Source organism: Coregonus lavaretus (genome assembly GCF_964263955.1).
Source record: "Coregonus lavaretus genome assembly, chromosome: 26".
Taxonomy (NCBI): domain Eukaryota; kingdom Metazoa; phylum Chordata; class Actinopteri; order Salmoniformes; family Salmonidae; genus Coregonus; species Coregonus lavaretus.
This window is the reverse complement of record NC_140013.1, coordinates 6,606,550-6,620,842: the sequence shown is the minus strand read 5'-3', so window position 1 is coordinate 6,620,842 and position 14,293 is coordinate 6,606,550. Positions and strand designations below refer to the sequence as shown.

Sequence of the window (14,293 nt, the reverse complement as noted above, 5' to 3'; positions counted from 1 at the left end):
TAAGTTCTGTTCCTATCCAATAACAATGGACAAAAGGGTCCTATCTTGTCAGCCTTGTCAGCAGGTGGCCAAGGACAACACCCACGCCATAGGCCTCTCAGTTCTTCCAACTCACGAGTTCTTGCTCTGAGGACACACACACACACAAACACACACACACACACACACACATCATCACTGTTAAACACACACACACACACACACATCATCACTGTTAAACACACACACACACACACACACAAAAATCCCCTCTCTTAGGCTGAACATTTGAAGACAGAGAACCCGACTCAGAGCCAATGCAACAGTGACAGTAGCCTGGAGGTGACCTCGCCCAACTCATCAGGACCAATCAGAAGATCAGAACTACTAGATTGAACCTACTTCATTTATTGCATAAAATGTCTGCACACAATGTTTCGGGGCTCTCTTCAGATAATAATAATAATAATAATAATATGCCATTTAGCAGACGCTTTTATCCAAAGCGACTTACAGTCATGCGTGCATACATTTTTGTGTATGGGTGGTCCCGGGGATCGAACCCACTACCTTGGCGTTACAAGCACCATGCTCTACCAGCTGAGCTACAGAAAGTGGATACTCATGGATGCGCATTGCAATTGTAAAATGTCAACACAATTGGAGACACCACGTCATTTTTGGAGACATGTTATTGACAGTAAACTATTGTAGATGCGACTGCTAACTAAATAAAACATTTTAGCTGGCTAGCTAATCATCTTAGCTAAATGTGGGGCAAACAATTCAGTTATTTACCGTTAATTTGAGGGATTGGGGTGAAATAAATCGAGTTACATAGTGATACTTTACGATATACTGTATTGACAATATCGCAATATTTTAGCGCTAGTTGGCTGTACCTGCACCAAAACACCATTATTGTTCCTTCATAGCTTGTTCTCAATCTTTTCACATTGGGAGCCAATTAGTTTTCAGCACTTTTATTTCCATGACTGATCAAAACTCGTTCTCATGGCTTTCTGATCCCTCTGCAACAGACATATGGTGCGCAATAAAATCACAGTATCGAATCGCAATACGTATAGAATCATGAGACTCGCAATGCTGATGCATATATCTTATCGTGAGGTTCCTGGCAATTCCCAGGCCAAGTTCATTTGCCACAACAAATCTCTTCGCTAGCAAACGCGATGTCTTCTCCAAAACGACAATGTGTCTCCAGCAATGTTTACTTTTTTGACGTTCTATGGCATCTCCACTTTCCAAGCATATATGACCACATGTAATATTTTGGTAAGTGATGCAAATAGTGAACTATGTAGGGCCAGGATGTAAAATATATGTAGCTGCAGCAATTTCTCTTATCTGATATGGTAAGTAATGGGGCTTAATTTATAGCTCCCTAAGAGTTTGACGAACGGGTCCGTGAACGCGATTCCAGATATATTTACCTCTGAATAAACTGCCTTTATTACACCATATCCACATCCAGTAAACTTGTGATTATCAACACTAACCTCATCGTTGTGGCGGCGGACAGCTAGCCTGTATCCCTCGTCATCCAGTTGAGTGAGTGGCAATGTCTTTTTTCGTTCGTACCAATTTTTGGAAAATCCTCGGGTGTAGGACTTTCCGCCTTTAGTAGAAACCTGTTGAATTATTAAATTTGGTCTGGGAGGTCCTAATTGTTTCGTTGCCAATTTATCTTAATTTGTTCGCCGACAAAAAGGAACTTCTTTCAAAGACACAATCGAGTTGGACTGAAGCCTAGCCATTTTGATAGTAGTAGTGAATTGATTGAGGCTGCTACCTGGTCTTTTCTTAGTTACGTTCATTCGTGGTTACGTTATGTATGACGAAAGCGCGTAAGTGCAAGCCCACAGACACCCATAGAGAATGTATTGAAAGCTTTGAAATGTGAAAAAAATAGATTTTACATGACAGGCTATGAGAGACTTCTGGGCGATTTTCAACCTGACTGAAATCGCCCAAAAAACGGGCGGGGCCATTTGAAGCACGACTTTAGCCTGATTTGACATTTAGTGGCTGTCAGATCAGACGTGAACACTGATAACTGCTGTTGCCGTGATATAATTTTTTATAAATTTATTTAAAAAAATTATATATATATATATTTTTTTTTTTTTTTTTTTTTTTATAATTGATTAGAAAAAAAATCCCTTCCTTTTCCCGTTTGGCAGTGCGTCGCCCATATCGCCCTATTGAACAAGCCGTCCCTGGTGGCCGGTGATTTTAATGCAGGAAAACTTAAATCCATTTTACCTCATTTCTACCAGCATGTCACTTCTGCTTCTAAAGGGAAAAAACTGGACTATAACTCTATCCTGCTGATTCCTGGTTACAAGACAAACTCAAACAGGAAATGCCCGTGACGCGCTCAATACGGAAGTGGCCGGATGAAGCGGATGCTAAGCTACAGGACTGTTTCGCTAGCACAGACTGGAATATGTTCTGGGATTTATCTGATGGTATTGAGGGGTTTACCACATCAGTCACCGGCTTCACTAATAAGTGTATCGATGACGTTGTCCCCACAGTGACCATACATACAGTGCGAAAGTATTCACCCCCCTTGGCATTTTTTCCTATTTTGTTGCCTTACAACCTGGAATTAAAATGGATTTTTGGGGGGTTTGTATCATTTGATTTACACAACTTGCCTGCCACTTTGAAGAAGCAAAATATTTTTTATTGTGAAACAAACAAGAAATAAGACAACCTTGAGCATGCATAACTATTCACCCCCCTGAAAGTCAATACTTTGTAGAGCCACCTTTTGCAGCAATTACAGTTGCAAGTCTCTTGGGGTATGTCTCTATAAGCTTGGCACATCTAGCCACTGGGATTTTTGCCCATTCTTCAAGGCAAAACTGCTCCAGCTCCTTCAAGTTGGATGGGTTCCGCTGGTGTACAGCAATCTTTAAGTCATACCACAGATTCTCAGTTGGATTGAGGACTGGGCTTTGACTAGGCCATTCCAAGACATTTAAATGTTTCCCCTTAAACCACTCGAGTGTTGCTTTAGCAGTATGCTTAGGGTCATTGTACTGCTGGAAGGTGAACCTCCGTCCCAGTCGCAAATCTCTGGAAGACTGAAACAGGTTTCCCTCAAGAATTTCCCTGTATTTAGCGCAATCCATAATTCCTTCAATTCTGACCAGTTTCCCAGTCCCTGCCGATGAAAAACATCTCCACAGCATGATGCTGCCACCACCATGCTTCACTGTGGGGATGGTGTTCTCGGAGTGATGAGAGGTGTTGGGTTTGCGCCAAACATAGCATTTTCCTTGATGGCCAAAAAGCTCAATTTTAGTCTCATCTGACCAGAGTACCTTCTTCCATATGTTTTTTGGAGTCTCCCACATGCCTTTTGGCGAACACCAAACATGTTTGCTTTTTTTTTAAGCAATGGCTTTTTTCTGGTCACTCTTCTGTAAAGCCCAGCTCTGTGGGGTGTATGGCTTAAAGTGGTCCTATGGACAGATACTCCAATCTCCGCTGTGGAGCTTTGCAGCTCCTTCAGGGTTATCTTTGGTCTCTTTGTTGCCTCTCTGATTAATGCCCTCCTTGCCTGGTCCGTGAGTTTTGATGGGTGGCCCTCTCTCTGCAGGTTTGTTGTGATGCCATAATCTTTCAATTTTTTAATAATGGATTTAATGGTGCTCTGTGGGATGTTCAAAGTTTTGGATATTTTCTTATAACCCAACCCTGATCTGTACTTCTCCACAACTTTGTCCCTGACCTGTTTGGAGAGCTCCTTGGTCTACATGGTGCAGCTTGCTTGGTGGTGCCCCTTGCTTAGTGGTGTTGCAGACTCTGGGGCCTTTCAGAACAGCTGTATATATATTGAGATCATGTGACACTTAGATTGCACACAGGTGGACTTTATTTAACTAATTATGTGACTTCTGAAGGTAATTGGTTGCACCAGGTCTTATTTAGGGGCTTCATAGCAAAGGGGGTGAATACATATGCACGCACCACCTTTCCGTTATTTATTTCTTCTAATTTATTGAAACAAGTAATTGTTTTCATTTCACTTCACCAATTTGGACTATTTTTATGGAGGACTAAAAGTGCCACAATTAAATAAATAAATACACCATTAAATAATTACTTAAATGTGTCATTAATTAATTAAAATTAGAATTAAATACATAAATGTGTAATTAAATGTATCATTAATTAATTCAAATACCGATTCATTTTATGTAAAATACATATATAATTATTTCACTATTTACATTTACATTTCATGATCCTGCATTGCAGTGATTCATGAATTACTTAAAACTGTCAAACTGACCCATCAAAGTCAGTGGGCGGGGCTAACGCGAATCTAGTCTGATCCATTGCTTTGGTCTGAAGTAGAGTAGGCCAACCCGGATAGAGACAATGGAGGATCTCCGTGAACTTTCCAGGGAGTTGGTTAGAGACATTTTAAACTTAGCAGAGGATGTAGAAGCAGGACCTGCTGACCCAGAGCATGTAGCTAGTAAAGCAGAGGAACTTATTGAAGTTGTTGGAGTCATTTCCGCACTTTCCGACGAAGATATCGACCACAGAGTGATTGCAAATCTAGAAGAAGTTGTCCACCGCTTCTCTGGTACCAGGGCACTTCAGGCCCAACACACACAGGGACCGGGGCGTTTGGCGTTTGACATACCGAGTGCAGTTCTGGAGCATCAACTTCTTTGTGGAGTTCCCGCAGTTCAAATTGCAGCGATGTTCGGTGTGTCAAAGAGGACCATCAGGAGGCGCATGCAACAATACAGTTTAAGGTATTTACACTAAATTCATGAGTTTTCTGTTTATGAATTGCTGCTCTCATACACTCGGAAAGAATATGACGTTTAAGGTAACATTACTTGATGTTGTGTTTTTCTTGTTTGTACAGAAAGACAGATCTCTATTCAGCTGTGAATGATGAGGAGTTAGACCGTATTGTAAGTGAAATTCACAGAAGTCATCCAAACACCGGCTACAAGCTAATGCGTGGTCACCTGAATGCAAGAGGTGTGCATGTTCCAAGTGAGTAGATAATAATATGGGCATTATTTAAATGTATTTTTAATTTGGAGCTCTGCCCCTTTGAAAGGTGAAGGAAGCCCGCTTATGGAAAGACATCGCCTCTGAGATGTAGAATGTGTAGAAGAAATGTGAAGAGAAACACACATTTCAGGACGGCTGACTTGTATCATCAGGATAGACATGTCCTGTGATTTTTAGCCTCCTGTTTAATAGAGGTGGAACAATATCTGACAGTAATATTCTCAGCTGTCCGGATGTGCCCCTGCTGTAAAGGGTATAATATAATCATAGAAAAGCAAAATATCATAGGAGGCAAAAAATCTCAGGTCATCTCTGTTCGAGCATGTGGTATCTATCTATCTATCTATCTATATATGTGTGTATATATATGTATATGTGTATATATATGTATATGTGTATATATATGTATATATATGTGTGTATGTATATATATATATATATATATAAATATATGTATGTATGTATATATGTATGTATATGTATGTATGTATGTGTATATAGATACTTTAAATGAAACATTTACTATAGATTATTGTCTCTTTAAAATCTCCCGAGCTTTTAAAGATCAACCTGTGAGCTGTAGTTTCTACAGTGCATACTATGCAAAGCTGTATTATTTTAAAAAACTGAATAAGTAACATTTCATTTCTCACTGCCTTGGTGACCAAAAATAACAATCTTGTGTAAGGACATGTCAAACTAGTTTTAAGTACAAGACTGATTATGCTTGTCATCCATTCAGGTTCCTGAAGAATATGGGATCGATTGGAACGGACCTCACTGCCTTCATCGAGGCACTGTGTCAGTCCCCGAGGTTCAGCTGGCCCGTGAGCTCTCAGATGAAGAGGTTGCAATTTTGCCAGCTCCAGGAGTTTCTGTTACTGATGCACTTAGACTATATGTAGAGACTGTGGAAGTGTTATCAAGAATCTTAGACTGATGTCCAACCCATGTTTTTATTTGTTGTGTTAGAACAAGCAAGGAAAAACTGAAAGTTTACTTTCCTTTTAAAAGAAAGGAAAAAAAGCTGTTTCTTTGAAGCTTCCTGTCTCATTATGGTCCACAGAATGACTAACATGAATGCTGTACTGTTAGCACTGAAGGTGCAGAACAGTTTGATTTTAGTAAATGGAAGAAAAAAAAGTCAACTACTGCACAGTGTGTTAATGTTTTCAAAGACACTGAACTTGTGTCAATTCCGGAAGATCCCAAGACATGGAAAGATCTGAAACTGTGTCCTTCTGTTCCGGTGTAAGATCTTCATGTTCAAGCTAGAATTAAGACCATACAAGTTATTATATCTGCCCAAGCAATATTTTTTACATGGCAAAGTTTCTTTTAGGTTACATACCAGTTCTATGATGCTCCTGATGTGCAGATCAGGACAGTCTTCTGTAACAACAGTAGCCATTTCAGGGTCCCCATTGAACAGTACATGAATTACAGCAGGACTTAGTCCTGTGACATGGGGACCATCATGCAGAAAGGTGTGGCCCAACATCCTTCCTGCAACCCGGAAGAGGTTGCTTTCAATAAGTGCCTCTGATGCTGCTGGAACAAGATGGTCAGGTTCACCCTCAAATAGCAGTGTTCGGCCCATTCCTCCTGTAAAGTACCAAGAGAGCAGGGAATAAAGTCACAACAATTAACCTCTTAAATACATTAAATAAAAATGTATGATAGATAGATAGATAGATAGATAGATAGATATATTACATCATACTAGTGGCGATTACTTGGCCTGTGGTATTGCTGCTTGTAGAATTCACTTAAACCAAATTGTAGCCTACTCCAAAATGACTTACAGAAGGACCCCAAACCACTTCAAATTCAATTCCCCTGTATACCCTACTACAGACTTACCTGACACAAAACATTGCCCACCGGCCCTCCGCTAAACAGCACATATCCGCGTTCATCAACCACCAGAACGTACGTGTACGCGTGTGTGCGCGCGCATAGAGAGAGGCGGTGTAGAGTGAGTCACGACACAAACAGGTGCTCAGTCAGCGTTGCATGCAGTGTGAGAATGGCAAGCAGCAAGAGCGGCAAAAGCCAATGTGTGCTTCTTTTACCTATATATGTAACGCTATCTTTTGCGTTTATCCAAACGTCGTCAAACTTGGCACTGCACTTACTCGTGACCAGAGCAAGACACCTGTCAAGTTTGAAATCCATCGGACTAACTGAGAGACATGCGCTACAGACAGACATTTCTGCAATTTATAGATGGATTAACCTTCAAAAAATTAGTAAGATACTTACCAAGATCTAGACTGAATCCAAACTGGAGTTTGGATATGATTGTTGTCATAAAGTACCGCATCACTCCCTCTCCGATAGCAACATCACCTGAAATAAAATACTGATAATAACACTGGAAAAAAAGTGGCGGCCTAATACAGGTAACTGGATTTGGTAACATTTAACAAGAAAGGGAGAAAAACTTCTATTGGCTGTAATTCTAGAATAGCATCCTTAATATTGATTATTCCAGATAACAAGAGTATATTGTGCACAATATTCACATACATACATATAACATTTTTATCAATTATATAATTTTGTGCATTCCATTCTCCCATTTAACAATTCCATATAAGCTACTTGAGTGGTATAAACTGTACTGATGTATTTATATTATAAATGTTATATTACTTACCAACCAGAGTACAATGAAGTGGACATGCCCATTCTTGCTGCTGTTTATAGAATAAGAGAAGCTCCCGTTCCCTGTCCTCTTCAGAGTCCCTTACATCCATCTTCATTCTAAGTGGTTTCCCAGTTGCATGTTCCCTTAGCAGATTCTCTTTGAAAACTTTGGCAGCTTGAGTGGGTTCTTTAATAAGCTTCCATTCTAAACAAACAACAACAATAAAGTTATCTATTACAGAGAGACATATTGTGAGTTGGCATGTTACCTGCATATACAGATATCCTCTCACTCTACAGAACAGGAGGAAAATTCTGTTCATTTCACTGACAAAACGTGAGACCCAACATCTTCAGAACCTGTCACAACGCTGAGTTGACATAAAAACAGCACTACTAAACAACTACAACTAAATATTAGAAAAATAGAAAAACCCAGTTGCATGTTATTAATTGTCTGTAACTGTATTATCTTATCTAATTATATCCTACAGGTGTTATCTTTCTATTAACTTTTCAGTTACACACAATCTTATAGCAACACTATTGTGATGACACAAACCACTGTCTGTTTCTTTGCGATCCAACTCCTCGTTGACAATCACTGCCGGTACTACTGCACTCTCAGCTGATGTTTCAGGCCTCACTGGAACACTGTCACTGACTAGGGCTGTCTCACTATCATTTTCTTCACTTTGGCCTCCCTCTTGTTCTCTTTCTGATTCCTGCATGGGTGTCCTTGAAGTTAACACAATTGAAATGATGGTCATACTCGCTTATTTGTGTGCACAACAATAAGAGAGACATATTCCCAAAGAAAATAAATTATGCTACCCTTGCATTGCTTTAAGAAGTACATACCCATTGCAGCTCAATCTGTGCAGCTTCATCTCTGAAAAGGGAACTTCCTTCTGACAAGTGATGCAGGGGATGACTGGACCAGAGGCAGGACGTGAGCTCTCCTAACAACAACAACAAATGGCTTTTAATTAATGATTAAAAGTCACCAGTAATCTTTGTTTTGATTATGTATTAAACTAAGTCTCTGTAAATGTATGTACACAATCTAAGGGTAGATCCTGTTGAAGTGGACGTATGTAGATTGTAGCCTGTCCAATCATCGTCGATGGATCTTTCAGATAGGCAAGGGTGTATCCAGTGCTGGGACACTGAAGCAACGCAAGATTTCGACTGCGAGTAGATCCTACAAGTTTTAGAAATTCAAAGCCTCCCCCTTGTTGGAGCTTCGGAAACACTTCCATCAGTTTATTTGTTATAACCATGGGATCGTGGTCATTCCCTGGAGAAAAAAACAAAACAAAATCATAACTCACCTCACCTTAAATTAAGCAAATAAGCCTGTGATAACTATTATTGACACTATGAACACCAATTAAGTTTGAGTCACTATAAAAAGAAATGCAAATAATTTCAACAAGCCACAGACAGTACAAACTTTTTTTACTTTTGGTAAATGCCTAGTTTCGCACTGACCTGAAAATGTTACTTTTTGCTCTCCAAGTCCTGAAGTAAGAAGTTCAGCTTTAAACAGTACGCTTGGAATTTTATCCGCATTGTGGTCAGCCAAACAACAGACAGTGTGTGTGTAGCTTCTTCGGCTAACTTGGACTTGTGCTGGTCGTCTCGTCATATTCCTTCTGGCTCCAATGTTATATGGCGCAAAGAGCCTTGCTACCTCCGCTGCAACACAGAAAAACGTAACAGCTCAATGGTCACCAGTCAGCTAAAACAGCCTCTACTTCTATCTTGGGATGCTCAAGCCAGCTAACACCATTTAGCCGATTAGCGAACTAGCTAGGTTTATGCTTCCCCCCCCTAAACCAACGTAGAGGTGAATAGCGCCATCCAGTGTATTGGAATGTGTTCAGTAGCTCTGCATCAATCCATTATCCGGAATTGATTTGTCTTGGCTTGATGCAGAGGGTAACCAATCAGGCGTTAGGTTCCGCCTACCAACTTTTGATGGGTCAGTTTGACAGTTTTAAGTAATTCAGGAAGCACTCCAACGCAGGACCATGAAATGTAAATGTAAATAGTGAAATTATTATATATGTATTTTACATAAAATGAATCGGTATTTGAATTAATTAATGACACATTTAATAACACATTTATGTATTTAATTCTAATTTTAATTAATTAATGACACATTTAAGTAATTATTTAATGGTGTATTTATTTATTTAATTGTGGCACTTTTAGTCCTCCATATATTTTGTGTATGTCCATTACATGAAATCCAAATAAAAATCAATTTAAATTACAGGTTGTAATGCAACAAAATAGGAAAAACGGCAAGGGGGATGAATTCCTTTGCAAGGCACTGTACCGCTTGCCGTGAGGTAGCAGAGAGAACAGTCTATGACTTGGGTGACCGGAGTCTTTGACAATTTTATGGGCCTTCCTCTGACACCACCTAGTATTTGGTCCTGGATGGCACGAAGCTTGGCCCCAGTGATGTACTGGGCCACATGCACTACCCTCTGTAGCGCCTTACGGTCGGATGCCGCGCATGCTCTAAGTACACGTCCTGGTATTCTGTCTGGCCCCGCGGCGTTGTGAATGTTGACCTGTTTAAAGGTCATGCGCACATCGGCTACAGAGACTGTGATCACACAGTCATTCGGAACAGCTGGTGCTCTCATGCATGCTTCAGTGTTGCTTGCCTCAAAGCGAGCACAAAATGTACATGTGCAGGTCGTCATCGGGTGAGGTTGTGTCTCTCTCTGGCGGGAGGTAAGCTTGGCTTATATGGCTTATATACATAGTTTGGGCTTTGTCGAGTAAAGCTTAAACTATGTATTTAGATTGTAGTTAGGTATTGTAGGTAGTTATCGTGGGTTGTTGTATGTAATTATTGCTCATTGTCTGAAGCGTTACCGTTAGGTAGTAAGTAGCTATTGTGCTCGAAATGTAGCTAACTTGTTGCTACCTGGATAGCTACTAAACAATAGCTGGGACGACCTAGCTAACAGACGCGAACTGGCTGAATTGATTCAGTGGCTAGCTTTGCACTTGGCTAGCCAACAGTAGCTGCTAGGGGTAAGTTATAACCTACATTTGTGTTTTGTTTTTACATACTGGTAGCCAGAGTCGTTCAAGGGAATTTGAGACATGGGTGACTAGTTAACGTTAGCTTGGCTCTCTCTGTGTGTTCGTGCCGTGGGAGGACAGGTTTATTCGTTGACAGAAAGCAATGGCTAGCTAGTATGCTAACTATTCTAGCTAACTAACTGGCTGAATAAGTTGACGACGGACTCGCTCAAGCTGTCGGGACTAACCCACAACGTTAGACACGGACACGAATGATCTGATTGGCGTGTTGACACACTGGTGGTTTGTTGTGGCCGAGTATTGGTTCTAAACCGTGTTGTTGGATGCCGGCATGCTAGTTGGCTGTGGCGTCATATGACTAGGTGCCCTGGACGGTTTTCACTGAAGAATACTGTACCAAGTTAGCTAGCTGAATAAACTAAGTTAGTCTATTCCTAGAAAACATTGAACCGCTGTAGTTTACAACAATTATAGTTTCTGAGGTGGAAGTTGGGAGAGTTATATTTGGGTGTTTCAGTGAAACGTAAGTGAGGGAGGCCCCGCTCTCTCGCTTTCCCAGATGTTTAGTTCATTTCATTCCGATCTCCTTTGCATTATTGTAGCCATTTTCTGTAGCCTGTCAACTATGCCTCTGTCTATCCCTGTTCTCTCCTCTCCGCACAGGCTATACAAACGCCTCACACCGCGTGGCTGCTGCCTCTCTAACCTGGTGGTCCCTGCACGCACGACCCACGTGGAGTTCCAGGTCTCCGGCAGCCTCTGGAACTGCTGTTCTGCGGCCAACAAGGCAGAGTTCATCTCAGCCTATGCTCCCCTCCAGTCCCTCGACTTCTTGGCGCTGACGTAAACATGGATTACCACTGAAAACACTGCTACTCCTACTGCTCTCTCCTCGTCTGACCATGTGTTCTCACATACCCCGAGAGCATCTGGTCAGCGGGGTGGTGGCACAGGAATCCTCATCTCTCCCAAGTGGACATTCTCTCTTTTTCCCCTGACCCATCTGTCTATCTCCTCATTTGAATTCCATGCTGTCACAGTCACTAGCCCATTCAAGCTTAACATCCTTGTCATTTATCGCCCTCCAGGTTCCCTTGGAGAGTTCATCAATGAGCTTGATGCCTTGATAAGTTCCTTTCGTTTGTTAAGTCAAATGACACTGCTGGTCCTGCTCACACTGCCCTACCCTATGCTTTGACTTATTTCTCCCCTCTCTCCAGATGAAATCTTGCGACTTGTGACGGCCGGCCACCCAACAACCTGCCCGCTTGACCCTATCCCCTCCTCTCTTCTCCAGACCATCTCCGGTGACCTTCTCCCTTACCTCACCTCGCTCATCAACTCATCCTTGACCGCTGTCCCTTCCATCTTCAAGAGAGCGAGAGTTGCACCTCTTCTCAAAAAACCAACACTCGATCACTCTGATGTCAACAACTACAGACCAGTATCCCTTCTTTCTTTTCTCTCCAAAACTCTTGAGCGTGCCGTCTTTAGCCAACTCTCTTGCTATCTCTCTCAGAATGACCTTCTTGATCCAAACCAGTCAGGTTTCAAGACTGGTCATTCAACTGAGACTGCTCTTCTCTGTGTCACAGAGGCTCTCCGCACTGCTAAAGCTAACTCTCTCTCCTCTGCTCTTGTCCCCTAGACCTGTCTGCTGCCTTTGATACTGTGAACCATCAGATCCTCCTCTCCACCCTCTCCGAGTTGGGCATCTCCGGCACGGCTCACTCTTGGATTGTGTCCTACCTGGCCGGTCGCTCCTACCAAGTGGCGTGGCGAGAATCTGTCTCCGCACCACGTGCTCTCACCACTGGTGTCCCCCAGGGCTCAGTTCTAGGCCCTCTCCTATTCTCGCTATACACCAAGTCACTTGTCTCTGTCATATCCTCACATGGCCTCTCCTATCAATGCTACGCAGACGACACACAACTAATCTTCTCCTTTCCCCCTTCTGATAACCAGGTGGCGAATCGCATCTCTGCATGTCTGGCAGACATATCAGTGTGGATGATGGATCACCACCTCAAGCTGAACCTCGGCAAGACGGAGCTGCTCTTCCTCCCGGGGAATGACTGCCCATTCCATGATCTCGCCATCACGGTTGACAACTCCATTGTGTCCTCCTCCCAGAGTGCGTAGAGCCTTGGCGTGACCCTGGACAACACCCTGTCGTTCTCCTGCTAACATCAAGGCGGTGACCCGATTCTGTAGGTTCATGCTCTACAGCATTCGGAGAGTACGACCCTGCCTTACACAGGAAGCGGCACAGGTCCTAATCCAGGCACATGTCATCTCCCGTCTGGATTACTGCAACTCGCTGTTGGCTGGGCTCCCTGCCTGTGCCATTAAACCCCTACAACTCATCCAGAATGCCGCAGCCCGTCTGGTGTTCAACCTTCCCAAGTTCTCTCACGTCACCCCGCTCCTCCGCACACTCCACTGGCTTCCAGTTGAAGCTCGCATCTGCTACAAGACCATGGTGCTTGCCTACGGAGCTGTGAGGGGAACGGCACCTCCGTACCTTCAGGCTCTGATCAGTCCCTACACCCAAACAAGGGCATTGCGTTCATCCACCTCTGGCCTGCTGGCCCCCTTACCTCTGCGGAAGCACAGTTCCCGCTCAGCCCAGTCAAAACTGTTCGCTGCTCTGGCACCCCAATGGTGGAACAAGCTCCCTCACGACGCCAGGACAGCGGAGTCACTCACCACCTTCCGGAGACACTTGAAACCCCACCTCTTTAAGGAATACCTGGGATAGGATAAAGTAATCCTTCTACCCCCCCTTACCCCACCAAAAAAATTAAAAAATAAAAATAATAATATTGTAAAGTGGTTATCCCACTGGCTATAAGGTGAATGCACCTATTTGTAAGTCGCTCTGGATAAGAGCGTCTGCTAAATGACGTAAACGTAATGTAAAATAAAAGGCATTTAGCCCATCTGGTAGGCTCGCGTCACTGGGCAGCTCGTGGCTGGGTTTCCCTTTGTAGTCCGTAATAGTTTGCAAGCCCTGCCACATCAGACGAGCATCAGAGCCGGTGTAGTATGATTCAATCTTAGTCCTCTATTGACGCTTTGCCTGTTTGATGGTTCGTCTGAGGGCATAGCTGGATTTCTTATAAGCGTCCCAAATAGTGTCCCGCTCCTTGAAAGTGGCAGCTCTAGCCTTTAGCTCGGTGTGGATGTTGCCTGTAATCCATGGCTTCCGATTGGGATGTGTACGTACGATCACTGTGGGGACGACGTCGTCGATGTACTTATTGATGAAGCCGGTGACTGAGGTGGTATACTCCTCAGGAGGCTGAAAAGATTTGGCTGGGCTCTCAGATACTCAAAAAGTTATACAGCTGCACCATTGAGAGCATCTTTACTAGCGGCATCTGAACTCCCTGCCAAACAGAACCTCTATACCAGGCAGTGTCAGAAGAAGGCCCTAAAAATTGTCAAAGACTCCAGCCACTGTTCTCTCTGCTACCGCACGACAAGCGGTAACGGAGCGCCAAGTCTG

General features: G+C 42.8%; 1 protein-coding gene across 2 annotated transcripts; it reads right to left on the bottom strand.

Annotated features, from left to right (window-relative positions):
- Positions 1–5,991: 5,991 nt before the first annotated feature.
- On the bottom strand, positions 5,992–9,409 carry LOC311101392 (uncharacterized protein). Of its 2 annotated transcripts, XM_084142524.1 has the most exons (8): positions 9,202–9,404; positions 8,769–9,007; positions 8,569–8,669; positions 8,270–8,445; positions 7,718–7,912; positions 7,321–7,407; positions 6,407–6,660; positions 5,992–6,326 (listed from the first exon to the last, which is right to left on the bottom strand). In XM_084142524.1, exons 1-8 carry the CDS (start codon positions 9,356–9,358, stop codon positions 6,228–6,230), a joined length of 1,308 nt encoding a protein of 435 aa, XP_083998650.1. In that variant the 5' UTR covers positions 9,359–9,404; the 3' UTR covers positions 5,992–6,227. The 2 variants fall into 2 exon arrangements, 1 of the variants encoding a protein (XP_083998650.1); XR_014609919.1 differs by lacking the exon at positions 8,270–8,445 and having other exon boundaries at positions 9,202–9,409.
- Between the last annotated feature and the right edge of the window lie 4,884 nt (positions 9,410–14,293).

Excerpts from the sequence above, each read along its gene's own strand:
- LOC311101392 (XM_084142524.1), bottom strand. The coding sequence starts at position 9,358 with ATGACGAGACGACCAGCACAAGTCCAAGTTAGCCGAAGAAGCTACACA. Across the intron at positions 8,670-8,768 it reads AGGATCTACCCTTAGATTGT|GAGAGCTCACGTCCTGCCTC; the intron begins GTACATACATTT and ends TGTTGTTGTTAG. Across the intron at positions 7,913-8,269 it reads TCGCAAAGAAACAGACAGTG|AATGGAAGCTTATTAAAGAA; the intron begins GTTTGTGTCATC and ends TTGTTTGTTTAG.